Raw genomic sequence first — 27,438 nt, 5'->3', positions numbered from 1 at the left:
CCGCCTCCGCAGGAAAAAAGGGGACAGGGTGCTAAGAGATGGACAAGATTAGGTTAAAATCGTGTGTTAATTTGGATTTAATACTTCAAATTTCAAAGAGATAACACTGTAGTCCAAGCGTTGGGTCTCACATTACCTTTATATCTAAGGTTGGTGATAGTTTGGATTTTCCAAAGTGTAAATCGAGGCTGCGCGTTTTGATTGTAATTCGAAGAGATACCTGAAAACACAGAGGGGGTGGAATGTAGAGCGAGAGAACAAAGGAAGCATGCTGAAAGCCTCTGCATGTTATCTGGGCGTAAAATGTGTGTGTATCCATAACACACCAAAACTGACCAGAAATGCATGTAGGAGAGAATTACTGACGGGGGACAGGTCGATCAGGAGAGGCTCGGAGATGAAAAATGGAAACAAACTTTGTAATTAACTCAACACGGAGCGCTGACAGGCGGAGAGCCAGACGGACTGACAGGTTAGAGAGAAAAAAAAACAAAAAACAAAGAAAGAATGAAAGCTGGGGAGGGAGAGACGTGACTGCAGGATGGATAGAAGTAGGTCAGGAGGAGAGACTGAGACTAGAGGCAGAAGTATGGGAAGATGGGGAGAAGGAGGGAAATAAAGGAACGCGACAGCCAGCGCTCTGCCGCCTGTTTTATACCATACTCTCTTCCTGTTTTTTTTTTTCTTTCCGTGCACACGTCCCTCTTTCCAAGGGTGTGCGTGACGACGTGATTGACAGCTCCTCGCCGGCAGCTTGCTCCAAAGCCAAAGACTTCATAATAAACAGAACACGGTTTAATTTACTCCTTCAGGCAGAGTCGTGCTGCTCGCTTTGCCGTCTATTCACAAACAGGGACGTGCACGCCGGCGCAACACACACTGCAAAAAATATCAGCCTAACAAGCTCTCTGATCGGGAATTCAGACTCGAAATTGACTTATTGTTAAAGCTTTAAATCACATAATGTGGAACTTGTTTTGTTCTCAAGAATTCAATTAGAATAATTGATTTTTTTTTTTTGTTTTTTCGATACCCAGGTAGACACAGGGAGTCATTTGCACCACAGCACATACTTAGTCTCATGCTAAGTACCAAATTTCAGTTGAGGCTGGATTTAATCAGGATTTTGTTGTTAATGCAAGTCGGGTTCCTTCAGCAATAAAAGCCACAGGAGGTTTGTCAGTTAAATGCTTTCACTTTGAGTTATAGTAGAAATTAGGTGGGTCCTTCTTTATATAGAGATGCATGTGCTGATCTTATTCCACCGTTTTTGTTTGTTCTTTATGTTAATACATTATTCAGTTCTGAGAATATGACTTTAAATCCACGTCTTTTCCAACCTTTTGTTCATTGAAGGTAAAAATCAGTTCAGAAAAGTGTCTCCCCCTCCTCACACTGTGTGAATTCTGCAGGTGAATTTCTCCCCCTCTGGTTCACAAGTCCCCCCTTCCACTCAATTATTTTTATTACCAGAGGGATGAAATGTATCTCCCCTGCACGACGATTGATAGTACTTCAAAGTTTACTGGAAAAACACACAACAAATGCACTTTAGAGCCGCAGAGCTGTTACATCTCATGCATGGAGAGCGAAACACACCATTAACTCTAAAGTTATGTCGAACACCATTTACCTCACTCAAGGTAGTAAAAGTTGAATTCTGGATTTCCTTTCATTTCACAATAAAAAAACTGTTGTAAACAGCAGACCCATGGGGAAACAAATTAGATTTGTTGTCGGGTGCTTGTTACAAGCTTCAAATGGCATCCAGGTTCTGCCCCAGTCCTGTAAACATCCCTCTGTGTTTTTCTTCTTCATCTGCTGCTGGGGTTTTAAACAACAGGCCAAAATCAGCCCAATGTAGCCCATGGAATCACCTAGAATGATGTTAAAATTATGAAGAAAAGAGAGTTTGTATCTCAACGAGGCTTTTACCTGGTTAAATTAAAAAAGAAGACATGAAATACAGTTTTTGGTGCAGGTCATTAGCTGGGCAGCCTCCATCTTGGACAGCCAGGGGATCACTAACCTTCGACCTGTTCGGCACGGTTGACCCTACCGGGTAACGCTCCACAGATGTTGCAGTACCAGCAGAAACTGTAGGGGGGCAGTGTTGAGATTTGAAGTAAATAACAAATGGTGGGAGTGTTTAAAGAGCGGCTGTGTGATGCCTCGTGGTGTTTAATGGCCTTGCAGATTTTTATCAATATCATCATTACTGCTAAATCTTGTCATCGCCGTTTATCTGTTTCCTTCCTTTTTTAAGGGTGTGTTTGTGAAATTTTGCACGCTGAAAGCTATAGAAATGGTGCGATCAACGAGAGGCTAGTCAAGATTAGTCAGGAGAGAAATGCCGATATACTTATTTAACAAGTAATTATGTTTCTTTTTGTTTTCCTCACTTAGATCAAATTTGGTTTGTATGTGGTCCCCGCACTTTCTTGTGATTTTCATTCTTCTACCACAACAGTGGCTCCTACATTAGAGCTCTCTGGGTGTTTGGATTGTTTTCTTTCAGCTGACGCGATCCGATTAGTGAAATCTCTCCTCGACTTGGCCCCAAGTCGTGTTTCAGCCGTCAAATGAGCACACGCCCGCAGAGTTAATGTGAGATGGCCCAGTCCACTCAGGTGCCACGGCTGTCTGAAATCTGTCCACGGTGGGATGCTGACTGGAGGAGGCCCGTCGTCACGGCTACGCCAATGCCACGGCTCAGATGTGGGCGAGCTTTCTGGGTGGCGGCTCTCATTCAGCCAATCAAGGCAAACAGGCCACGCTCTATTTAATAATTATCCCAGCATCTGTCCCCTATCTCTCATCTCTGTGTGAAAGCCGGCAAAAAAAAGCAAGTGCAAATTCGCTCGCAGGAGCTCGCTGGCGAATCCCCGTCTAGCCCGGCAGCTCCATTCGAGCTCTCCCGTCATTGTCAGCTCATCTCGATTTAATCAAATCTGGAAATGCAGGGAGAATGCCGGTGTGTATTGTGATCGTGCCCGTGTGCCTGCGAAGCATTATGTAGTTAGCGAAGCAGTGGTTAATGGAGGACGCGATTACTACAGCTGCAATTAATGCCAGTCAAACAAAATACATGATTACCACATTTGGAACGTAATCTCAGCTGTTAACTCCACGCTGAAAAGAGAAGCATTCTAAATATAGCGATCATTTTTTTTTTTTTTTTTTTTTTCCATTTTGTTTAACTACACTTACAGCATCCGCAGTGTTTGAATTGGCTCTCTTGCTGCAGCCTGGTGAGGTGTGTTGTATCTCATCTTAATTTGCTTTTCTATCCTTTCAAGGCAGCAGTGACGCTGTTTGTCACCTGGATGCTGCTATTGTTGAATCTTTTAAAAACACTATTTAACGGACAGTTATGCCAGGGTGTTTACCGGCGTTCTCCATCTTCTCTGCATTAGAATGCGGTTGATCGATAAACACACTGTTTTTTTTCCTGGGCTGTAAATCACGTGAATGCTGAGAGAGACTCCCCGCGGGGGGCCCTGAGCGGAGGGGGGAAAGGCAAACAACGAGGAACGGCTCGGCTGATGAATAAAACGATAAACGGCAAGAGCGGAGCGCGAGGTGCAAAATGGGGAGAGTGAGGCTGAAGCTGAAGAGCCACGTTAAGAGAAAAGAAAGGCTAATAATCTTGATTTATCAGTCCGTCGGCCTCCGAGATGAATGAGAAGAAAAGAGCTGCCTTTGGTCACCTATTGCAGCCCGTATGGGATAAATGCTCTCTGTTGTATTGTTTGTCTTTGATTGGGCAGGAAAGAAAAAATAACAAAAAACAAAAAAAAATGAAGTACAGCATCAATAAAAATGGTAATCACAAAATGAAAAAAAAAAAGAATAATTGTTTTTACTTTCAATTTATGGGGCCACTTGACAGAAAAGAGAAAACAATCTGGATATCAATCAACAAAATCTATTTCTTTCTTGGAGTGATTCGTTTGTAAGTGAAACGAGGAATTTCAATTCACTGGATCTCCCAGATTCTGAGGAAAGGTGTTCAGTCTGAAGCAGGCTTTTCTTTCTGTTTTGGTATCGTGCAGCCCTTTGTGTGAACTCACACATTCACATGCAGGAAGCTTGAAATTTTAGTTGTTACCGAGTGATTGGCAGGCAGAAGCAACACTTCTTCATCTTCTCAGTTACTCTGTGTAATGAGACGGTAAAATATCACTGATTGCAAGAGTGAGCGTGAGATCCAGTTAGATGGGATGAATATTGAAATTCGTCGCGTGTTGACGAGAAACTGCTTGTCGTTCCTCTCTTTGGCTCCAGGTGAGACCGGCGCAACCCTGTCGCGACCACAGCGCCCCCTTTCGGCCCGGACGGCCCACCACGCCCCGGCGCCTATGAAAGGGTACCATGTCAGCCGCAGCATGTCTCAGCACTCCGCCGGCGGCCCCTGCCACTGCGCGCCCGACGACTGCGACGGTCCGGGCAGGGACTACTACCACGGGCACAGCGACGGACACTACTACCCCGCGGGCGGTCCGGCGGAGGCTCTGGCGCTGGAGAGGCACCACTCCCACTCGCACTCGCACTCCCACAGCCACTCCGGAGGGGGCACCTTCCCCCGGTCCCACCCCAGCCAGCACCCGCCTCTCCAGTCGTTCGACTCCTGCGAGGAGTGCCTGTCCGGACACGGGGGCAACAGGCATCGCATCCCCCCCAACTTGATGGACCAGTTCGAGAAGCAGGTGCCCTTCCACCCCGACGGCTTCCACACGCTTCAGTACCAGCGCACAGCCAGCGGGGGCGCCGAGCAGCGCAGCGAGAGCCCCTCGCGCATCCGCCACCTGGTCAACTCGGTGCAGCGCCTCTTCGCCAAGTCGCATTCCCTGGAGGCCCCTTCCAAACGGGAGTACAACGGCACGAGGGGGGGAGGAGGAGGGGAGTACCGGGGTGAGAGGGGGGGAGGCCACCGGAGTGGAGGAGAGGACGGGCACTACTCGGGCCACCAGTCTCGTTCCACCAGGAGGAGCAAGTCCCGAGAGCGTAGCAAGAGCGGGGACTCCCGGCACGAGTCGGGCCGACGCCACCGCAGCAGGACGGCGGGCTGGTGGAGCTCCGACGACAACCTGGACAGCGACAGCAGCTTCATGGTCAGCGGCGGGAGGCGGGGGTATCCCACCGGGCACGAGAGCCTGGACGCCGCCATTCAGGAGCTCACCATGAAAAAGCCCAAGGAGCGAGGAGGGGGGCCGGGATCTGGCGAGTGCATGGCCTGTACCACAATGGCCCTGGCGTCGACCGAGGGGGGAGGGCACCACGGTCACCACGGCCACTCGCTGAAGAGGAGCACCTGGTCGGCCATGACGGTCAGCCAGGCCAGAGAAGTGTATCCTTCCACCAGGGGAGGAGGAGGAGGTTACGACAAAGCACTGGTGCCAATCGAGAGCAAGCTCAAGGAGAGGACCTTCCACTACCTCCAGGTGTGTGTCTGCGTTCATGTCAAACTTTGTGATCGGCATGAAAGAAGCATAAATGTAGCTTAGTCTTCTCTCTGGAGACGAGCAACAGCAAAGGCATTGTTCCTGCAGTTTCTCATTATGAGAACAGATAAACATTTGCATGTGAAGAAATCACACTATTTTCCATACAGTCTCATCTCTTTAACTCACACGTTTAGCATCAAGAGTTTCACAGCTTTTCTCTTCAGTTATAACCGAGTGAATGCTTTACCTAAACGTTTCAGTCTGAATTCCAATAGAAGCTATCAAAAGGATATGAAATTCTGAACAAATTCAATGAAACCACGTGGTTTTTCATTCATGATTACTGTCTGAATAGACGCTATTTTCAGGAAATTCTTCTTTTCAATTCATCAAATAAGCATAAATGGTTTGAAGACATTTAAGCACCGGCAAGCTCACCTGCCTCAGCTCTGCCATTGATCACATAGAAGTGGAATTTTCTTTATTTGAGGTTTGCTATAGCTTCAGGCTACAGTTCCACCATAATAAAAAGTAGAGGAAAGATGAAACAAACTGACACATGTCCATGCAAACACAAAATACTAAAGCCTGAACAACATTATTATTTTTTTAATAATGGTTTCCCTGCTCAACAAGGACAAATAGGACAGATCATTAGCTTCATGCTGTGCGGTCACAATCAACACAAATGAAATGCGATTCTTTTAATTGCACTTTTAAATTATCCTATATTGTGGTCAAAGAGGTTTTTCTTTTCCTTGAATTAATTAATTATGAAGCTGTTCAGAGTGATATATCTGTCTGCCCTTCAGGAAAGCACCACTGAAGTGTTGTTGATTGTAGCAATCAGGGAAAACATGTGGCTGGAAGCTCAAATGAAGAGAAAAGCAAACATTAAAAAATAAGTGTAGCCTTTATACCCTCATGGACATGATACATGTTGCTTTGATCATCATCAGGATCATTTTTGATTTACAAAATCAGACAGAATTTTGCACAATAAAACAAAAATGGCAAAAAAAAAAAAAAAAAAAGACTGAAGCATGAGGCTTATTCTTGCCTATTCTGTACAATCCATTAAAATGAGGTAATCCAGTGGGGTTATCTCATCTGCCTGGAGCAAGGGTGGGCAATTAATTTTCACGATGGGGCCACATGAAAAACTGAGCCATTGGATTTATTCCAGATTTACTCAATAAAATCATATTCATTCATAAGAACCAATATGTTACATGGTTTTGAAGAGCTGCTCTTCCAACTTTGCATTAGTGCTGTTTTTTTCTCTCTCTCTTATTTATTTGTGTGTTTTGTCTGGTAGTGGTTATCTGATTAATTAGTAACAATTGAAATTAATGCATTAGATACAGTAATGTTCACAGCTTCACAGCAAACTTGTGAGCAGAAGATCTGGAGCTCGAATCCCAGATCAACCAGATATTTAGTGAAAGCAAACGTTTGTTTTCACCCTATTTGCCACTGTAGTGGGTGCTTGAGCAAATCCCCAAAACCCCTCAGTGCCTCTCAGGTGCACGGTGGATGTTCACCACTCCTCTGGGTTAAATGCACAGCACACGTCAATTCTCTACAGTGTACATGTCAATGTAAATGAGAGGTGTCAGAGGCGCCATGGGTGATCCGAACATGTGTTTTCTTTCAGTAAAACTAAAGGAAAACTTTGAGGTTATCGCTATTTATAGGTAACTGTGCCATTATTTTACTGGTCCATTTGAGATCTAACTGGGCCGCGTTCACGCAGGGAACTGAAATGAATTTGACACACCTGTCTTCAGTATATTATTCGAAGTCATCCCACGTTAGCTCATTTTGGGGCCACAATTCATCCTAACTCATAAAGCCAAGTCCTGCAGTGAGTCTTAAAAGTCCGTTTAAAGAGCCGGAACAGAAGCCTTCACTCTGCCGAGGTGAAGCTTCCATGTGGGCTGTGCTTCTGCAGAAGCAGCAGGTCGCCACGGGAGTCCCTGGTGTTTTTCCAACTCTCGGCCTTTAGACACAGCTGAGGTCTGCTGATAGAAGAGGCAGAAAGAGCAGGGCAGCGCGTGTTGGGGTTTTCAAAGAACAAACCTCACATATTTTGCCTCTGTGCTTCAGGCTGCATCACATCCGCACCTCAGGACACAGAGCGGACCTCGCCGCTGCGGCTTTTCTGACATCTAATGGCATCGCTTGCGGTTTTGGGATGAATGAGGGGGGAACTGTGTCGAGTAAATTTCATTGTGGTGCTTAGGAGAGCTGAGGAGAGCCAGACTGACCCGTGGAAACAGGTAGCTTTCTGGCGCTGCAGATACGGAGCTTTGAAAGTCTCCTCAGCAGGACGAGATCCGGCGGGAAAAAGCAGCAATGTGGTAGCAGCAGCTTCACACTCAGAGGACACTCTCAACAGCTGGTTTCTAACTTCTTTCACGGTCACTGATTGTGACTTATCCTCACTTCTGGAGTTTTATCTGTTTGTTATGCTTTTTTCAGCCCGCACCTTTACCGTTCAGGTTCAGTGTCACCTCTCTCACAGCGTTCTTTGTAGTTGCTTTTTTTTTTTTTTTTTTTTTTTTTTTTGCTAGAAAGCTTTAAAAGCAAACTCTCACCTGCCAAACGCTGACTGCAGGAACAAAAATAACCTGTAAACTCATTTAAAGAAGTGACTGCCTTGTAGCTAGTAGCTACGGGGCCCAATATTTTCAACCGCAGTCTGTCACAACAAAACCAACTCCCACAAACGACCTGAGGAGAGGAGAAATGCCGGAGTCACGTTCGCCGGGTCAACAGACACACTATTTGGCTCTGTATTGTGGATTTTTAAAGAGGTTAACACTCTTCCACATCGACTTTAAAGACAAGAGTTCATGGTTATGATCATGCTGCTTATGCTGCTCTTACGTAAAAGGCCAGAAATGTCAACTTTAATAATCCTAAACATATTTTGTTGCATTTTAAAATTCAAAAACCAGCAGGATGGATGGACGGACTGTGTGTATGCAGCTGTACCCTGACAAGTCTGCACAGGTTGATTGTTCTCAAACTCTGAGTAAAAAAATAGAATCGGCCCAAACAGAAATGAGAGAATCCTCACAGGTCTGAATTGCAGCGAAGAGGCGAAAGGACGTGCTGCAGGATCTTCTCCCATGGCGTCGACGCCAATCACGATGTGCACAATCAGAACCGGGCGGGCACTCTCTGTTCCCTAAGCTTCTCCCTTCCCCTCAGTCTGTGTGTGATAGATAAGAAATGATAAAAAGAAAAAAAGAGAGAGAGAGGAGAGAGAATATGGAGCGAGACCCAAATGAAGACAGAAACAGCGAGGGGGTGGGAGACAAAGATAGAGAGGATGGGGAAAGAGCAAGGTAAAGGGATGCGGAGATAGCACGGGGATAGAAAAGAGATAAAGAAGGTGATGGCAGCCAGGGGGCAAACCGAGAAGAGGAGAGAAAGAGCCGGATGAGGAAATGAGAGAGATAGTGAAAGGCCAGGGGGATCGGGAGATTAGGCTGAATCATCTTTTAAGTGATGACCTTAAAAACACACACTCAGCTGGATGCCAAACCCCGGGGCCTCAAAACTGTCTGTGTGTGTGTGTCTGTGTGTGTAGGTGTTTTCGTTCAGTTTAATTCGGTCACACGCCCGTGCGAGGCTGCACACCTCGCAACATTTGCAACAACGGAAAGATTGAAGGGTCCTTCAGCATAAGCAGCTGCTATTACTCACCGAAGGATGGTTCATCAGCTTTTATCGCGCCGGGAACGAAGTGGGATCAGATGGTACACACACAGACACTTTCACTCGCCGTCCTGAGTGGTCCTCCACAATAATAGAATTTCATGCGCAAGGTTGAAAGGTGCGCTCGTCTGCTATGATACTAATTAAAGTTTTGATTGTCCGTAATGGAAAAGGGTTCACTCCAGGTGACAGACGGGCCGACCCCATCCAATCATCGCCTCACCTCACAGATCTCAGCAGCTCTGCAGAGCTTTTAGCTTCTTTCGGTTTGTTGTCTCAGTTTGCTGTCGTTGCGACACAAAGCCCATTTCCAGCAGCCTAGCTTTAATCAACAGAAATCTAACAACTTTTGACTTCGGAAAATGTCCTGAAACAAAAATCTACTCATGAAAAAAACAAAAATTTAAAGTGTACATGAGAAATTGACGAACCAAACTTGTATTTTTTAGTATATTTGAGGCATAATCTATAAATAGAGGACATGGTTTTAGGACATTTTACTGTATTTTCCACTGGCATTGCTTCAAATTTATATTTGAATAAATTCCCAGGTTGCATTCATGCTTCTTTCCAGGAATACAAAACATTAATAATGGTCATTTAAAATTCTCCCGTACGCTACATCTGAACAACAAGGAGTTTGACAACGACATTAACTCAAATATATTTATTGCTTTTGTATTGTGGGACTTATTTTTATCAGTCAACTTGAAAAGCAAAAACAGAACAGAAACATTATACATTCACTTACACTTAATGGCTTTCTCTGCCATTTTTATGTATTAGCATAAATACTTTGTTGTTTAAATGGGTTCCCTTATCTAAGAAGTCCAATACAAATACAGCCTCAGATATGAGAACCGTAGAGTTTCTCATCATCTTTGTGTGTGTGTGTGTGTGTGTTTCTGGTTGCTCTGGTCTCTGGAGTGTTGTTTAATTCAATTGTTGAATTATGCTAGGCCTGCTAAGTCGGGGTATTTGGTCAAATCTGAAAGTAAATCATGGAAGATTACAAAATTCCACTAATACATCATCCCACGTTGGATATGCCAGGAAGCAGAGCAAATCGTCTAATGCGTCGTCTCATTATTGTCTCCTGAAAAATGGCAACAAAAGCAGGATGGGCTGGCAGTTTACAGAGCAATAAAAGCGTTCTGACTCGATTTTGACGGCTCATGCATTTTGCAGGAGGGACACCGTGGGAATCTGTCAGCGTAAATCTTCGGCTTAGTTTCATTGCTCCTCATCAATTTTCTATATGTTGTTTACCTCTTTAGTTTCTTGTCTCGATGTGAGTGTGTGCATTTTCCAAAAAAAAAAAAAAAAAACACGGGCGTGTTCATCTCCCTCTGCTGTTATTGTTCCTCTCTGTTTTTTTTATGATTTGTCACTCTTGTACATGCAGTATGTCTGTATCCCCGTGTGCCGGCCCCCCTTTTTGCTCGTCTACCTGCTTCTCTGTGCGCTTATAAAGTGGCTCTCAGTCTTGTCGGCTTCTCGCTTACGCTGCTTCTCCTTCTCCGTGTCAGTGTTTCTCCAGCTGTCAGAGTTTCTCTCTCTCTGTAAGTCCTCTCGTCTCTCTTCTCTCTCTCTCTCTCTCTCTCTCTCTCTCTCTTTCTCTGACGTTCATCTCCCATGTTTGCATAAAAGCGCATGTGTGTGTGTGTGTGTGTGTGTGTGTGTGTGTGTGTGTGAGTGCTCTTAATGTGTGCATGAGCATGACGTGCACGTGTGCCAGGACGGTGCGTCTGTGTCACCGCTCTCCATCTGTTTGAGGTGTGAAATATTTTTCGGTGATGAAATATATTTCCGTTTTGAGAAATGTTTGGCCCGTAATAACAGATATTGGGAAGAAGCTGCCACCTCTGCAGTCAAAACATTTTCAATATCTCAACACTAATTAATTCACAGTGACGACGTGATTTCTCTTTTAACAGTTGTAGGTGTAGAAGAGGAATGCTTGAGCGACACATTTTAACTGTTTAACCCATTAAAGCCTAACCAAAAGGTTGACCATGTGGCTGCGTTGGTGACGACCTGATCCGTAAACATTATGGAGCTCAGCAGAAGCCTGATAATGATGCATTCGTTTGAATCAGACATCTTAAAACAGTGGTTTTCAAAATGGGAGGGTTTGAGAGGGTTTAAGATTAGACCTGGTTCCGTTTTAGAGAACAAATCAGGTTTAAATAACCAAGTGGATGCTAAAGTTACTGCAAAACTGCTGAAGAAGCACCGGCCGCAGCCACATGACCGTCTCTACTCGCCACATGTTCCCATCACTTCTCGCCGCTGGTTCCCTGTGGTCACTTCTGTGGGCGAATGTGTCTCAGGTCCCGTCGGAGGACTGGGGCGGGGGATACGGCGGCAACGCGTCCGACAGCGGCGGGGAGATCCCGTGCCGCCGGATGCGGAGCGGCAGCTACATCAAGGCCATGGGCGACGACGACAGCGCCGACTCGGACACCAGCCCGAAAGCCTCGCCCAAGTCCACCCTGATCGCCCAGAGGGATGCCTTCAGACGGTCCATCAGCATGGATCAGAGGTTGTATGCCACAATGAAGCCTTTAAACCAGAAACCAGATGGCAGAAGCTGCAATCAGGACATGATATTGAAGAGAGATTACACAGATGTGGCAAAAGTACTCAGCGGTACAACGCACAAAAACAAACACGCAACAAGGACAAGGCAGAAAGTCTAATTAGAACAAGAAAAAGGGTTGTTTGTTTTTTCATGGGCGAAAAGGTCAATCGATTAGTAAGCTGACATTTCACCGCAGAAGTAGTTTTTGCACAATGCTAATTTATCGTGTTTCTTGAATATATCTATTCCTTGTTTTTGATTGCAGCCCAAAGCAGCACCACAGCGTTTGATTAGGACGTTCAGATCCCAGGCTTCAAACACGGACAGAAATAGCTTCTCAGCATGGAACAATACATCTGAAATTCATACTAGTTAATGCTTCGACCATATGCTGGCATGCAGTGACTTTTAGCTGATAACATGAAAGACTTGTATAGAAATATTGCAAATTCCCTGTTTATATCCTGTCTGAATTTGGACTGCGTGTCACTGTCTTCCCCCTGTTTTAACTTGCAATCAAAAGGCGCTGAACAAACAGAAGCTCTTTCTTTTGCATTTCCTCTCACACCGGTCCCCTCCTACTCAGAAATGTTGACTCTGTGAGCAGAAATCTCACGTTTGAAGTGAATCTTCTCGATAACTCTAATGACATAATGAGATTGTGCTGTCAGACTTTAAAGAGGCTCCCTTCACAGCGGCAGAGATGCCCCTGTTCTCGCAGTCTGTGGAAAACCAGTGAAGTGGCCCTTTAGGATATCCGCTGACATATTTCTGTCAAAATGTAATGGTTTTCTGAAGGATGATGCGTTTTTGCATTTGATTGGTGGCCTCATAGCAAGAAGGGCTCAGTGTGAGTCCAGGCCAGGGCCTTCGTGTGTTGAGTTTGCACATTCTCCCTGGGCATGGGTAGGTTATTATGATAACTGATTATCATCCAATCCAACTGCAAGCAGATGGAATAAACTCATTTTATTCACATCAACACAAGCCTGTTTCTGTTATTTACAAAACACATATAAGTAGTATTTTTCATTGTCTTCATAGACAGGTGGGCAATTTTCACATTTAGATGTAGTTTATTATCACCAGCGTGACAAACACTCAAAAATGACTGCTGTTATTTGTTGTGTATTTCGCCCCGGTTGGCATAGAAATGCAGAATTCCAACACTCCAAATGACTCCATCTGGCATATTCATAGAGCATGACTCAGTCAAATTTTATTTGATAATTGTGGTGAGCCAAATGGCACACTGTGGGCATCACAAATAAGAGTTTTTCGGCTAAAAATAGCAGCGCGAATAGCTGAAGGTTTTTAGCACCAGAATGTGACATCGAATTAGTGGGAAAAAACCCGAGCTGGGCGCCGTTAATCAGCAACGCTGCCTGTGCTTGTGTTTGTTCCAGGTATTCGTGTAAGCAGTGCACAGACTCCTACCCCAACAGCCGCACCACGCCCAAGACCCACACCCGCTCTCGCAGTTACACTCGCTCTCTGACCAGCTCGCAGGTAATAACGGGGTGTGAGGCTAACATCACGAGAGGTCCTCCTCCCGATTCTCGCTCGCCTCTCACTTTTATTTCCGTCCCCGCAGCTGGGCGACACGCTGAACCGTCAGTTTGAGGCAGTGTGTGAGACCATGTTCGGGGAGGTGGAGTCCCAGGCCGTGGACGCCCTGGACCTCCCCGGTGTGTTCCGCACCCGCAGCCACAGCTACGTGCGCGCCATCCAGGCCGGCTGCTCCCAGGACGACGACTGCCTCTCCGTCTTCTCCATGTCGGGCCCCCAGGGAAGCATCAAGGGCGGGGCCGGTGAGTACACAGACGCCAGGAGAGCGATAGAGAGAGATTCCTGCTCGCCTTTTATGTGGCAGCCACCTGGTGGAAAACTCGGTGGGAGAAGGAGTTTTATGACAGCCTGTGTCTGTTTCACCTTGACAAGACCAAATTTATTCACACAGACCCTGCGCGCTCACTCAAAGCACAGCTGCCGCCAACGTGCACATCCATTTTTAATCTCTAGCCTTTTTTTTTTTCTCTCATTTCCTTCAATTTCTAACAATCACACTGTTTCTCACAAGCCCCTTCCTCCTCCTATGCGTATATGTGTGTTCGTGTGTGTGTGACTTGTTGTGCGTTATTGTTCATGCTCTTTGTTCTCCGTCATCTCCCCCTTGCCTTTGTGTCTCATCTCTTCCTTCACACTCCCTTGTGCGATCGCAGGTTTCTCGGGCTCAGTAATAGGTAGAGGAACACTCGTGATTATGATGATAGCTCAGCGTCTCCAGCTGCTTCTCCGTCTTCCTGTCTGCAGCTCTTCCTGGTGCCGTCTCATTTCTCTGCCTTTCCGTCGCTCTCGCCGGAAAACTCTTCCCGATAATGCACAAGTCAAATGTACAGTGCATCTGTAGGTGACTGTGCATCCGTGTGTGTGTGTGTGTGTGTGTGTGTGTGTGTGGAGCCAATTTAGTCCCAGGCAGGACTCAGATTTCTTTGCTTCCAGCAAATCCCCCACCGAGGTTTATTAAAGCCTCCGTGAAGTGTCATCTACGTCAACCAAGAGGCACCAACATACGTGTCTGTGCACACATGGGAGGCTGGAGCTTCATAGATAGCATCTTCGCACTCTGAAAATAAACTGCATCCATGCATATGCATTTGAAGAGACCGCAAGGATGTGGGGAGGCAGGAGCTGTGTGTTTAATATTTCTCTCAGGAAATTGTTTCATCTATTTAAGAAGCAGAGTTAAATTACCTTGAGGGATGAGGCTTTCTTTTGTCGCTCCTGTTGTGTCATTCTTCTTCAACACTCCGCTGGCTGCTTTCTTTCTCAAACTCGTGCCAAATATTTCTTTTTTTTAAGTTAACAAAAAAATAAAAACCACATGTTGTCTCATCTTGTCGTTATTTCTTAATGATTTTGTTGTTTTCTGTTTTGGCTCTCCTCATTTCCCACCAACATTTTGTTCATTTCTTTCTGCTTTCGTGCTCCCCTGTGTCGTTCTTTCCCCAGTCTGTCCCCTTTGTAAGTATCCACCTCCCTTGCTCCCTCTTGAAACATTACCGTTTAACTCTTACCAGCCTGCTATGCCTCTGTCTTCCTTCTCTCCTGCTCCTCTGACGCTTCAGTCTTTCCTTATCGTAAAGGTGCTCCCCCCCCACTCCCACCTCGCATGTCCAAGTCTTCGCTGTCGGTGCGAGCCCAGAGCAGCACCGAGTCCACCCAGGACGCGTATTTCCAGAGCAGCGCCCAGATGTCCTCGGGCTCCGGTCCCGGACGCCCCAAGCAGCACAGCAACTCGGTGGACCTGGGCGGCTCCGACGGGCTCTCGGGCCGCTCCTCCAGGGGGGGCTACTACACGGCCGGCGGGCCCGGGCGCTCCCGGCAGCACAGCAACTCCGCGGAGAGCCTGGACGGGGTCAGGGGGTCGAGGGAGCTGGTGCCCTACGGCGGCGGGCCGGGCATCGGGGTGAGGGCCAAGCACAGCAGCTCCGCCGACAGCCTGCTGGAGGGGCCGCCCAGGCCGGCCAGGGAGAGGGACAGCAGGGTCGGGGGCAGCCTGGGGAAGTCCGTCTCTCTGCCCCAGAACAGCATCGTGCTGAGCAAGGCGGGAGGGCAGGACGAGGGCCGCGGCGGCAGGAAGTGGAGGCCGTCCATCGCTGTGCAGGTGAGATTCAGATGATATTGTTTGTGTAAAATCTCTGTTTTATTGCTGCCTTTTACACTTAGTCACAGTTCGGTCCCACAGCTTATAGGATGCTCTTTCAGTATCTATTTTTCACTCACAACGCCGTGCAAAAGCCTCAAGGGTTGTGTTTACATATTAAATCAGTTGTGTATGGTTCATAATTCAGATCTGGTGCTTGACGTGTTTGCAGCAAAATCCAAGTGAAGGATTAAACTAGAAGAAGTGGTTAAGTAGCTCTTAGACGTAGTTAAATATGTCTGGCATCATTAGGTTATATCAGGAGATGACTGCTCACATTCAGATCATTTAAATGGTTTTATATGCAAATAGGGACTCCAACTTCATCAGGGGATAAATCTCAGTGACTTCTTTTAAATCGCTTTTTAAATTAAATGCTTTTTTAAATTAATAGTTTATTCAGTTTAGTCCAGTATGTTTAGTTTGTGTTCTGTTTTTAAATTTACTCTTCTTCTCCTAATTCATTCATTAATTCAGTTTGAACATTACATTTTGGTTGTTTGTAGTTGTTGCAGCTCTTTTCTCAAATCTGTTTTTAGAAGTGCGATATAAATTAAATAAATGATTATTACCATAACCCAAGAGTAAACAAGAAAAGAAAAAACTTTAGTCTTAGTTTATTGACATGTATCAGCTTGAACTGTAATGACAGCAAATGTGTCACGACTTTAAAGAAAAGGGAAAAACAGAGCCATTAACTGACATATCTGCGCTGCAATTTATTGGATATTAGAAGATCAGATAGTTAGAACTGGTTCAAGCTTTAACGGTATGTTGTATTTTTAAAGTTTTGGATGTCATGAGCTTCAAATTTCAATTCAGTATGCTGATCAGTACAATATTTACCCCTGAAATGAAATACAGTGGAAATATTTATCAGAATTAACACTCTTAGAGTAACTCAAGTATTGTAGTAATTTCAATGTATTCAGTTCATTTCAACCACTAAAATTTAAAGTTCTTCTGGTTTATTTTTTCCTGATTGAAATCGACAAGTTAGAAAAATAACAAGTTGACAAAGGAAAATGAAAAAGGTACATGCATAAATTTTACAATGAGAAAGAAATAACTCAGCCAACAAAATGAAAGAAAAGCAATAAAAACATTTTCTGAACAAACTCATTTTTTCCCAGTAGTCTAAATATCATGACAGTCTTCATTTGTATCCATATTGAGTGTCCCACAAATTTATCTCAGGACCTGCATTTCTATTGTAATGTATTGTATTTTGCACATTCTTCACTGTACATATATTGTGCACTACTTTTTGGGGTTATTTTTCTGTTATTGAGTGATTTTTTTCTTACAATCCGGTCAATATTTTCAATATTGTTGCATGTTATACATGTTTGCACCATTGGAGGACAGAGTAAGACGGTGTTTGGACTCTCCTGTGTGTCTTGTCCCACTTTGACTTGAATTTGACTTGAACTCTGTTGAAGCCTTTGATTTAAAGAAATCGCCTGCTTGCATAAATGTCATAAATGATATGGTTGTCCAATAAAAGGCAGCCTCACAGACACTCCTGTTGCAGAGTTGCATCAATCTTAACTGTCGGCGGGAAACCAGACATTTTCTCAATATGTCTCAGTAATCCTTTTTTCCACTTGTGTTTGCTGGCTTTAGGGTCTGTGGTCCAGCTAATGCTTGTTTGTGACTTCTTCTGCTGCAGGTCGACAGCTCAGAGACCCTGTCCGATTCCGACGCAGAAGGCAAAGCTCTGACCGAGGTTCACTCTATAGGAGTGCAAGTGGAAGATGACAAAAGGTAAAGAAACTACAATGCACGACAACAAACGAAAAAAAAAATAGGAAAAAGAAAAAGGAACTGCCACTGAAATCTCTTCCAAACTTGAGCTGTTTACTTTGCCTGGCATTTAAGTTACTTTCATTACAGGCACAAATTTGCAAGCTCAGATGCGCATTTGTTTATTTGCTAATTTGTCTTTTCCCCAAAATATGTGGCTTCATCAAGAACTTTTGATCTCTTCTCTGTGATTTATGTGAATAATTTTAATTCATAATTTCAAAAAGCCTTCATCTTCTGGGCGCCCAGCGGTGCAGCCATCTATGGTTGATTTCAAGGCTAGATCCCATTATTTCATTTAACATTTCATCAGGCATCACAGCTTGAACTCAGTCACACTTAGTTCCAAGAATGTCTTGTTATTCCACCAGTTGTGTGTGTAACCATGACAACCGCAAATCATACACTCGACATGACTTTCACACGTGACTCAGACCCCTCTCCTAATTATATCCAGCCTTTGCTTACAGGTCAGATTTGCACGCATGCATGCAAGCCCTCGTAGCTAAAACACCAGCCTCCCTCCAAAAACAAAAAAAAAATTCAAACGGTGCACCAGGTGAAGACGTCCTTCCACCTTGTGGAATCATTTAGAGTGACAGTTTGACATCAGGGGGAAGAAAACAGGGGTCCAACAACGAAAGGCTGAGTCACAGCTCTCACCTCATCGGGCAGCGAAGACGGATGAGGGAAGGTGGGGGGGGGATAAACTTGTAATAGAGTAAACACTCATCACTGAGTCCACTGACGTGACATTTGCACACACCGGTGCGTCATATGCCAGAGGACTTAGCAGGACTTACCACAACCCATGCGAGCTACGGTGAGTGTATTGACAGCACAGGCTCCAATATGGGGGCGCATCGAGCAATTATTAGGAAGAGGGGTGAAAAAATAAAAAAATAAAAAAAAAATTGAGAAAGGCTTGTGTATGCCATTTCCTGCGTGACTGATTTGCTCGGGGCCCGCCGTGACTCGCTGTCTTCCAGGCGTGCTCGTTTCAAACGCTCCAACAGCGTGACGGCGAGTGTGCAGGCCGACCTGGACCCCGAGGGCTTCCCAGGGCTCAGCATCGCCGTGCCAACGCAGGACAAGAGCCTCCAGTTCGGCTGCTCCTTTCAGAGGCACTCGTCAGAGCCGGAGTCGGCCAGTCAGTACACAGAATGCCACCGCACCGTCCACACGCAGGGACAGTGGGCCTACCGAGAGGTAAGCCTGCAAAATTCGTTTTGAATGCATTACCTCATCCAGTTCTGATTTTTCACTTTTCATCATGACAAATAAACACTTTTCTTTTCCTCATAAGGTCAGCAGAACAATGATTTCAAAACCACAACCATTGATGTTGTTTCAGTGAAAACCCTAAGCCATGTGAGGATTAAAAAATAATAATGACAATAATACTAACAAGCTTTCTGAAATACTTATGAAGATAATCAAATAGAAAACTTATGCAATAAGTGCAAATGAAAAAGCAGGGGTAAAATCCCAGCCTTTATTAGGTATTGTATGCTTTCATTACTGAAACAACCAACAGCTCCCACTAGTGGCCCTACATGAAAACTACATCATTTTAAAAAAAAAATGTTGCTTCGCCAACTGGAAGCTAATGTTGAAATTATGCATTTTCTCTCAAAACATCCACGTAAAGGGGGTCTTATACCATGTGGGTGGGTCTTATGCCATGTGTGTATGTATTATAAAAAAGCTGTGAAGAGCAATCATGATTCGTCGATTGGCTGGTAAAATGGATGAATGGGTAACTGATGAATGTGTATAGCTGATGGATTGCCTCTAGATGTGTGAGATGGAGTAAATTGTTAATGGTAATGTGGACTTTAATATTCTCATTGGTCATGCCTACTGGATCATAGGGAGCCTGACATGTGCAGCCTATACAGTAGAGCGCTGTGTCCTTGACATTACAAGCACATTTCTTGCCACGTTATGGTCACCTACAATAAATCAATGACATGCCATGCAAACGGTGATGGGAATGCAAATTTATGTTGATACCCTTTAAGCATCTGCACTAAAGGTCAAACATAACTCATTTTGTAATAAGAGGAATATACTGTACAACCACTTCTCTTTCAGATTTCCCTTCTTACGGGGCAACATACTGTGTAATATATAACAAAAATGGTTTTGCGATGTGTAGATCATCATTTTCACTCCATTTGGATGCAATGTGTAATTTGATCATCAGTCTGTTTCAACCAGTTGCTATAATTAAAGTTTTGGACTGTGTGAGTGAGAGGTTGCACTGCCAACGAACAGAATGTTCACAAGACCACCGACCATTTGGTGGACTGAAAATCATGTAAAAATAGCTGTCTCTTATGTTATCCCAGGATTTTATCCAGAGCGGCTACACCACCGAGGCCTGCCAGGTGGACCCACGGTCCCACCAGCACCCACACCTGCCTCCTCGCTCCCACTCCCCGCTGCCCATCGCGTCTGAGCGGGCCTGGGCCGGGACGCCGTCTCTGGAGGGCCCCAGGAGCCTGCCCGACTCGGGGCGAGCGTCGCCCTGCATGAGGGACGGAGAGTTCTTCTTGCGCCTCCTGCAGACGGAGGTGGAGAGGATGGAGGGCTGGTGCCAGAACATGGAGAGAGAGGCGGAAGAGAACGAACTCCCAGAGGAAAGTGAGTTCCACTAGGGTGCCACGAGGAGTAACATTAGGGAGTTCTTGTGTTTTTAAAGGTGCTTGCTCTTCCTCCCCAGTTCTTGAGCTGATTCGGAATGCAGTTGGCAGCGCCCAGATGCTCATGTCTCAGAAAGTTCAGCAGTTCTTCCGTCTCTGCCAACAAAGTGTGGTGCGTATGCATCACTGCATGCCAAGATATATTGAATATGGTGCCTGCTGATGTGGAGATCTGTCAGTCTTTGAGAGAAAGTAGTCCAATGGACACGTCAATTCCATGTCTCTGTCCACGTAGGACCCATCAGCCTACCCCCAGCCCACGTCTCAGGACCTGGCCTCCTTCTGGGACCTGCTGCAGCTCAACATAGAGGACGTCAGGGTTAAGTTTCAGGACCTCCAGAGGCTCAAGGACTCTGGCTGGAGGCTCCCACCTGAAAAGAAGGTGAGAGACCCGGGGATCCGGAGGACCCTGGCTTCCCTGCAGCACTCTCCTCGAGCTAAAATGGCCATGTGCAGACGGGTAGCACAGATTACTGTGCCCTCCAAACACCTGCAAGCTGTGAGAATACAAAACAAGAGGAACTGAGCTGAGCAGCTCACAAAGACTGTTAAACTTATCTGCTGCCATTTTTCTTTTCTAGAAATTAGACTTTTCCCTCATCATTCTCCAAAACTAATAGTTCTCTCTCTTTTCTTCCTTTCCTTTGTATGTTGCCTCTTCCTTTCTCATTTCATTTTCTCTTCAACAACCCAATGCACATGCATGCGGAGATACTGTTTTGCTGATTTTATTTATTTATTTTTTTTGGTTGTTTCCATGTTTTTGACCATGATTTCTCCTCCCTTGAATGGTTCCCTTTCTTTTGGTGGTTTTGCCCATTGATTTTCCTTTTTTTTTTTTCCTGTACATTTTAATATCTTTCCTTTCATATTGCATGTTATCCCTTTTTATACCACCATACAAAATCTGTTTTCTTCTCAACCACCCAATGCGACCGATCCACTGCTCGTTCCCGCCTCGAATCGCCGGCGTGCTGCTCCCTCGCCAGGAGGACAAGAAGCTTCCTCCCCCGTTACCAAAGAAGCCAGCCGGCGGGGTGAGCGGCAGCCTCCGTGCCGATAGCGTCGGGGACGGGGGCGCCGGCGGCGGAGGAGGAGGCGTGTCGGGGAGCCTGGTGGTGCCTCGCGTGGGAGGCCACACCCTTCCCATCAGGGAGAAGTCCCTGGATCTCGGGGACCGTCAGAGGACAGAAGCGAGGAGGAGGCTGCTGCAGACCAAGCGCACTGCCTCGTTCAGGCAGAACTCAGCGACGGAGAGCGCCGACAGTATCGAGATTTACATCCCCGAAGCCCAAACTCGACTCTGAACGCGAGCTGCTCCAGGGAGTTAGTCTCCCACCCACCTTCCCACTCTCACTCGCCCTCGGCATAGCTGACCCCTGCACCAAGCTCAGTCCGTGGATCTGATTGCGCTACACCCCTCAGCGTTCCCAACTCACTTCAGTCATCGTTCTCACTAAACAAGCAATGACAGCCATTTCAGTGTCTTGAAAATTTGGAGATTTTACTGACACAGAGCCGTAGATCTGATATGGTAGCTTAAAGATGAGCTACAGAGTTTTTTGTTTTTTTTAAAGGCCTCTGAGTGTGTCTTTTTTATTGGTATTTTTGGCTGACAAAAACAAGAAACAGTCCACTTTTCTAACAATATTCAGCAGAGGTTCACGCAGTAGTAGCATGCCTGTGCGTGTTCATCTAACCACGTCTCCATCACTGAAAATAAAGGGCTTAACAGGCACAAGACCTCTGACAGAAGCTCCCTATGTGGATCCCTGATGCTGTTTGCAGCAACAACAAAAACATCTCTGCATATTTATGGGGTTCCCAAATCACAACTTCTTTTCACTGATGCTAGTATGAGTGAGTAGTCACGGATGATTTTTTTTTTTTTTTTTTCCCCCAGCATCACTTTAAATGCCCTTAAAGTCAGATGGTTGGCAAACCCCCAAAGAGCATACCCGGCCCCCGACCCCCCCCCCCCAAGCATTATCAGCTCCCAGGTCCCGCCCGTGTGGAGTTGGAACCAATTTTTATCCCGCCGTCTCGCTCTTGTCATTCCTCGCCCTCCACGACTCCATCCACTCCCGTCAGCATTCAGCAGAGAGGCTGTTTGAATGTGCAAGTGCTATTTGTATATAGAGTGCACACTCATGTTTTGCCAAAAGGAGCTTTTGCAGTGTAGCATCACAGCCTTGACTGCTGGAGAGCATCACAGACAAACACAAAACAAGACGAAACAACAAGACAAAAGAAAAAAAAGGAAAGCCGTTTGCTTCTTACGTAGTCTTTTTGAAGTTTCCAGTGTTCAGGGGTGGGGTTTTTTTCTGGAAGTTTTTAGGGCTTTTCAGGACTTTACTGAGGTAGCCCCTTTTTTTCACTGTGAGACTATAGCACCACCAAGTGGTTTACAAACCACCCGAAGGAACGACAGTGGTACGGCGAGTGTTTCTGTCCCACTTCTGTCAAGAATTAACAGACACCCTGAAACAGCCATGAAAGCTCACTCCCTTTGTCACTGTTTTCAGTTCCCTCCTTTGTCACGCAGTGAGATTTCTCCTCTTTCCATTGAGGTTCAGAAGGCATTTTCCCTGTGATGTTTTTTTTTTTTTTTTTTTTTTTTTTTTTCCCCTTGAATAAGAGGGCGGTGGATCCAAACACGCAGAGCCGACAGGGTCTCCAGCGGAATCCACCAGCTCTGAGATGAAGCGTCGCCTATCTAATTGCACACGGCACTGGTGAAGGTTGTGATTTTACTTAATCAGTACAAAAAGAAAAGGTGTGACAGTATAGCTCCCTGCAAAACGTTTCCAAAGACAGAAAAGTATCAGTTGTGGAAATTCACACACTTTAGTAATCATGAATTATGTATGTGTGTTACACTATGATTTCCCTCTTAGTTCTAAAAAACACATTATCTGGTGTTTTTACAAAGTGTAGCATGATTTTAAACGTTTTTAAAGGAGAGTCATTGAGATCAGATATTTCTAGATTTTTGTATGGGTGTTGCATAAAAGCTCACGTGCGAATGCAGTGGATTTACACAAAGCATCATAAGGGACACGTGAAGCTTGGTGAATACTAAAAGTTCCAAAAATCTGCCAATTTTGAATGAAAGAGAGAGGAAAATATGAGAATCTTTAGCATGACCCTGTTTTTTTTCACCCCTTAACATTTAGAGACGGAATGTGTTGGCAAAATGGGATATTTTATTGGAAAAATGTATATTTTATAGTATAATCTACATTTCTAGATTAGTAGAGATTATTGAGTACAATATATGTACAAAAAAAAAAAGAATATATCAATGTGAATACTACAGTATTATTATGATAGATTATAGTATTGTGTGATACAACAGCTGTGTGGCATATCCAGACTCAGTACACGTGAAAAAGAATTTCAGATGATTATAAATATCAGTTTGTGAGTCAGGTTCACAGGGTATAACTGGCAAGAGTGTTAATTGCCAAGTATGATCCTCCTTAGGCCTACTATATATCTGTCCGTGGTTCTAACAACATATAACTGCTGTATCCCCCTTCCTATATTTCCTCTTTAGAACCAACTACATGTGCCTAACCAGCTATATGTGGAGGTTTCCTTTGAACACAGTTTACAGTATAAATACATATATGAATATATAGAAAGAAATGTAAATAGAAAAGTATGAGATCTGCAGAGAATATTGTTCAGAAAAATGTTTTTATCGTTATTGACACGCCATCCTTTATCTCCCTCACTTTCACTTGCAATACACACACAAGACTGGTGAATTTTGTTGATGTTAATACTGCATGTTTAATGACAGCCTCCTTTGAGAAGTAAAGAACAAAAAAAAAAAAGCCAAAATTTCACTTTTGACGATGAACGGTAATCAAATTTTATAGCCTATAAACCTTTTTTTTGTTTTGTTTTTTTGTGATTGAGAAAAAAAAAATTGCTAGGATTTTTCAACAGCGAGTCACTTCTTTGTACAAAGATTACATCCGCGGAGGACAACGATTGTGGCATCCTTCGGAGCGGCAATCAATGCTTCGATCTGAATCCCAGCAGATCGATTTCCAGGCCTCCGTGTAAAACGTGCTGCCTTGGCGATGGAGGCTAAAAGATGGACAGACACGTTTAAGCTGAGTGGGATGCAGAGCAGCTTTTTACTTTTCTTTTTTTTTTTTTCTACCCATCCTCCCTTCTCCTCCGGTACCCTGAAACTTGACAACATCTCAGTGGCGTTTGACACAGCCCTCATTGAACAAAGCACAAAGACCTGCTTTAATACTGTTACTCCACTGTGAAGGACTCTTGACTCCACCCTCACGATCCTCAAACCTACTTGCGGAGGGATGGCAAGGTCTTTCCATTATGACTTGGCCTTGAAGGACACCAGGAATCAAAGACGCTTTGTTGGATATTAATCCACAGTAGCACCTACTACTTCTTCTTCTTCTTCTTCTTCTTCTTCAACTCTTGCTGACTTTCTCCTCTGTACTTTTTATCACAAGTTGAGGTGTTAGCCAGCCACCTTGCCTTGAAACAGGTCCATTGCAAACACACTCTTTGGTGGTTCAGAGTTCCATTTTTTTTCCTTTGTATTGTTCCTATCCAACCCATTGTCCTGTATCTGCACAGTATAAACACACCCGGCACTTTGGGAGTGTATTTGTAAAAAAAAAAAAAAAAAAAACATGATGTGAGCACTCACCGACACACACACATACACGCACACACACATCGACTTCTCTATGAACCCTTTCACCTCTTTCTAGAAGTGCAAAAACCCCTCGTGGACAGCCAGACGGACAAGTCAACTCCGAGTACCTCAGTTTCTAGCAGCAGCGTCTCCACCTGACCCAGGCCTCTGTCCTCAGGGGATTCTCCGACACCACACAACCGACAGACCCTGAAATTACAGGGCCGTGCGAGTCCTGCAGGAATGTTTCTGAATGGAGGGAAAGTCCCTCGTCACTTGAGCCCAGATTCTCTTTTAGCCATTATTTTCAAGTAAGGGAGAGCATCGGCATGCAGGAGGCGGTGGCTGAGGCAGCAGCTCAATTGTAGCCTGTGTGTGTATGTGTGTGCGCGAGTGTGTGAGTATGAGTGCGTGTGTGCGTGCGTGCGTGTGCTGTATGCTGTGCATCTGCAACTTGCCGGAGCCGGAGGGATGTCATAGCAGCAGATTTGAGTTTTAATTTGACATTTCTGTGAGGCAGAGCTGCTCTGGGGGGGAAAGAAATGCTAAGTCACTGAATTGAAACTCATTAGAAGAAGCTCAGAAACGTGTTTTTTTTTTTTTTCCTCTCAGGCTGAGTATAAAGAGCTGGAAGCCTTTGCCGCTCCTGCTCCACTATTCCCTTCCCAGCAATATTGAAAACCGATCCTTTTAGCACGCAATCACACACACAAGTCAGCTTTAAATACCAATCGTATCCCACAAGGACTTGTGATAACGCAGGTGTCACACATCCACGACAAGCTTGTTATAAAGCCCTATTTTTGACTTTAACACATGACAACAATCACAGGGGGAGTCTTTCGACTGATTGCGGAAACATTTTTCCATGCAGTTTGTTACATATCCATGATTTTGCCAAGCAGTTGTGGGTTATTCATGGAATTTGTCACGTTGGAGCAGCATCAGCAGCAACTCTACGCAGTGATATCAGTATACTTTTAGGAGGGAGGACGATAAAGATGCAGAAATCTGTTAGGAGTCCTTGCTTGAATGTTTTAAACATAAAGGCCATATTTTTTTTTTTTTTTTTTTTTTTTTTTTTTTGTTTTATCCAACTTCGACATTGCTCTCCATAATTTCAAGTATGGCTCAAATTCAGACTCAAACCCTCTTCTTCCACAGTTTAATGACCCCCAACTGTATAATTTTTGGCCAGAAATCCATTTAGCTTTTGCATTATACACTCAGCAGCCACCTCATTAGGTGCACTTGTACAGTCTAATGCGTTTCAGCGTCGCAACCGCTGGGCTCTGTTTTGGCCACGCCGCATTTACATAGATAAGAGGGACTGAATCCTGGAAACGTCTCGCAATATATTGCAGTCTAAGTTGCACCAGGATATCTACTATTGAGAACAACACTGTATAAAGCAGGGTTTTACTTTAGCAACACTTTTTTTCTGGTAGGAATGCACAAGTAACGGATTACATTAAGATGGTTGTAAAACAAATGCAGAAGTGCCATTGAGCTCGTCAGCTGTTACAGTTGTTTTGCTGCTGCTTCAACCGTATGTGCACATTGTGAAGACATCCCAACTGATCAGTTAACCATAAACAACTTTGAATATTTAGAAAACTTGCACAACAGATGATGACAATCCACAAATACACTTAAATACCTATTCCTCAAACCATTTGCAACCGTGTAATTACTCTGAAACTTAAAGGATTACATGGTTAAGACTTTGATTTATACTTAAGCCCCCTCCCAGGACACGTCTCCCCCAACCCTCCACCTTCCAGAGCAGCTCACACCCAAGCAGATGTTTAACTGAAACTCCAATGTGCCTTTTTTAGCACCGAGGTGTGACCCTGTGCGTGTGCGCGCGGCGGCGGCGGAGGAACGTCGCTTCGCGACACGCACGCACAGCCGACCATGTGGATCAGAGACAACAGAGCAATTACTGTGTAATTAATGAGGAAACAATTCTACCCTGCCACCAACACGTTTACAGAACTGTAAATACCTGTCACCAGTGGACATTGCTCTTCTCAATATTACCTATATTGTTATTACAATATGATTATTATTAGTATGATTATTGTCATTAAATTGATTGCCATCACTTTCATAAACGGTGTTGTCGATTCTAGCGATGGGTGAACGTCGTTCTGTGTTCCACGGCGAGTCTCGTGTACAACGACTGACGACGGTACGGAGATGTGAAACACATTGCTGCTACTATGGACGTGGAGTAGAGGGAAACTGACAATAACTCTGGGAAGACATTTCGCTCTGGGATCAAGGATGAACACTCCTACGAGGATTGAGAGATCAATAAAAGGATGAAAAGCAGGCAGTGAACAGACGGAGCGGGCGAAGGGGAGATCCACACACAAGACTTTTCTCTCTCTCTCTCTCTCCGCGTGCTTTTATTCCTTTTTCTGAATTCTTAGTGCTGCCAGAGGAGGAAACCGTGGACCATACTGTCAGACGCTCCATCCTCTGTATTCTACTCTATAATGTAGCAAAAACCTTAACAGTTCTGTATCCTCTCCTCCTTGATCGCCTCTCGTATTTTCAACGCGGAACATGATTTCGAATCAGACGGGTTTGATGCAGCAAGCTTTTCTGTCTTAAAGCTCAGCTTTACTTTTCCGTTCACTTGTTTTCTACAGTGCCAAGACAGCATACTGTACATACAGACCTTAAAAAGCATTTGTTTGTTCGATTCTTTTTTTTTTTTTCCTTTTCTCCCTCCAGTTAAAATAAAATAGAAAACAAAAAAA

General features: G+C 44.8%; 1 protein-coding gene across 1 annotated transcript in view; it reads left to right on the top strand.

The window, feature by feature from the left end:
• dlgap3 (discs, large (Drosophila) homolog-associated protein 3) overlaps window positions 1–21,330 on the top strand; it is a 134,604-nt gene extending 113,274 nt beyond the window's left edge. The window contains exons 3-13 of the mRNA XM_030120352.1: window positions 4,288–5,444; window positions 11,510–11,721; window positions 13,167–13,269; window positions 13,355–13,571; window positions 14,889–15,427; window positions 17,139–17,233; window positions 18,262–18,481; window positions 19,627–19,921; window positions 20,001–20,092; window positions 20,216–20,362; window positions 20,970–21,330. Of these exons, the coding sequence (XP_029976212.1) occupies window positions 4,362–5,444; window positions 11,510–11,721; window positions 13,167–13,269; window positions 13,355–13,571; window positions 14,889–15,427; window positions 17,139–17,233; window positions 18,262–18,481; window positions 19,627–19,921; window positions 20,001–20,092; window positions 20,216–20,362; window positions 20,970–21,287 (3,321 nt within the window). The 5' untranslated portion in view covers window positions 4,288–4,361 and the 3' untranslated portion in view covers window positions 21,288–21,330. The remainder of the gene's footprint in view (window positions 1–4,287; window positions 5,445–11,509; window positions 11,722–13,166; window positions 13,270–13,354; window positions 13,572–14,888; window positions 15,428–17,138; window positions 17,234–18,261; window positions 18,482–19,626; window positions 19,922–20,000; window positions 20,093–20,215; window positions 20,363–20,969) is intronic.
• Window positions 21,331–27,438: the final 6,108 nt, after the last annotated feature.

This window comes from Salarias fasciatus, chromosome 22 (assembly GCF_902148845.1).
Source record: "Salarias fasciatus chromosome 22, fSalaFa1.1, whole genome shotgun sequence".
NCBI lineage: Eukaryota > Metazoa > Chordata > Actinopteri > Blenniiformes > Blenniidae > Salarias > Salarias fasciatus.
Note: the sequence above shows the minus strand (reverse complement) of the source record. Positions and strands in the feature narration are given on the sequence as shown.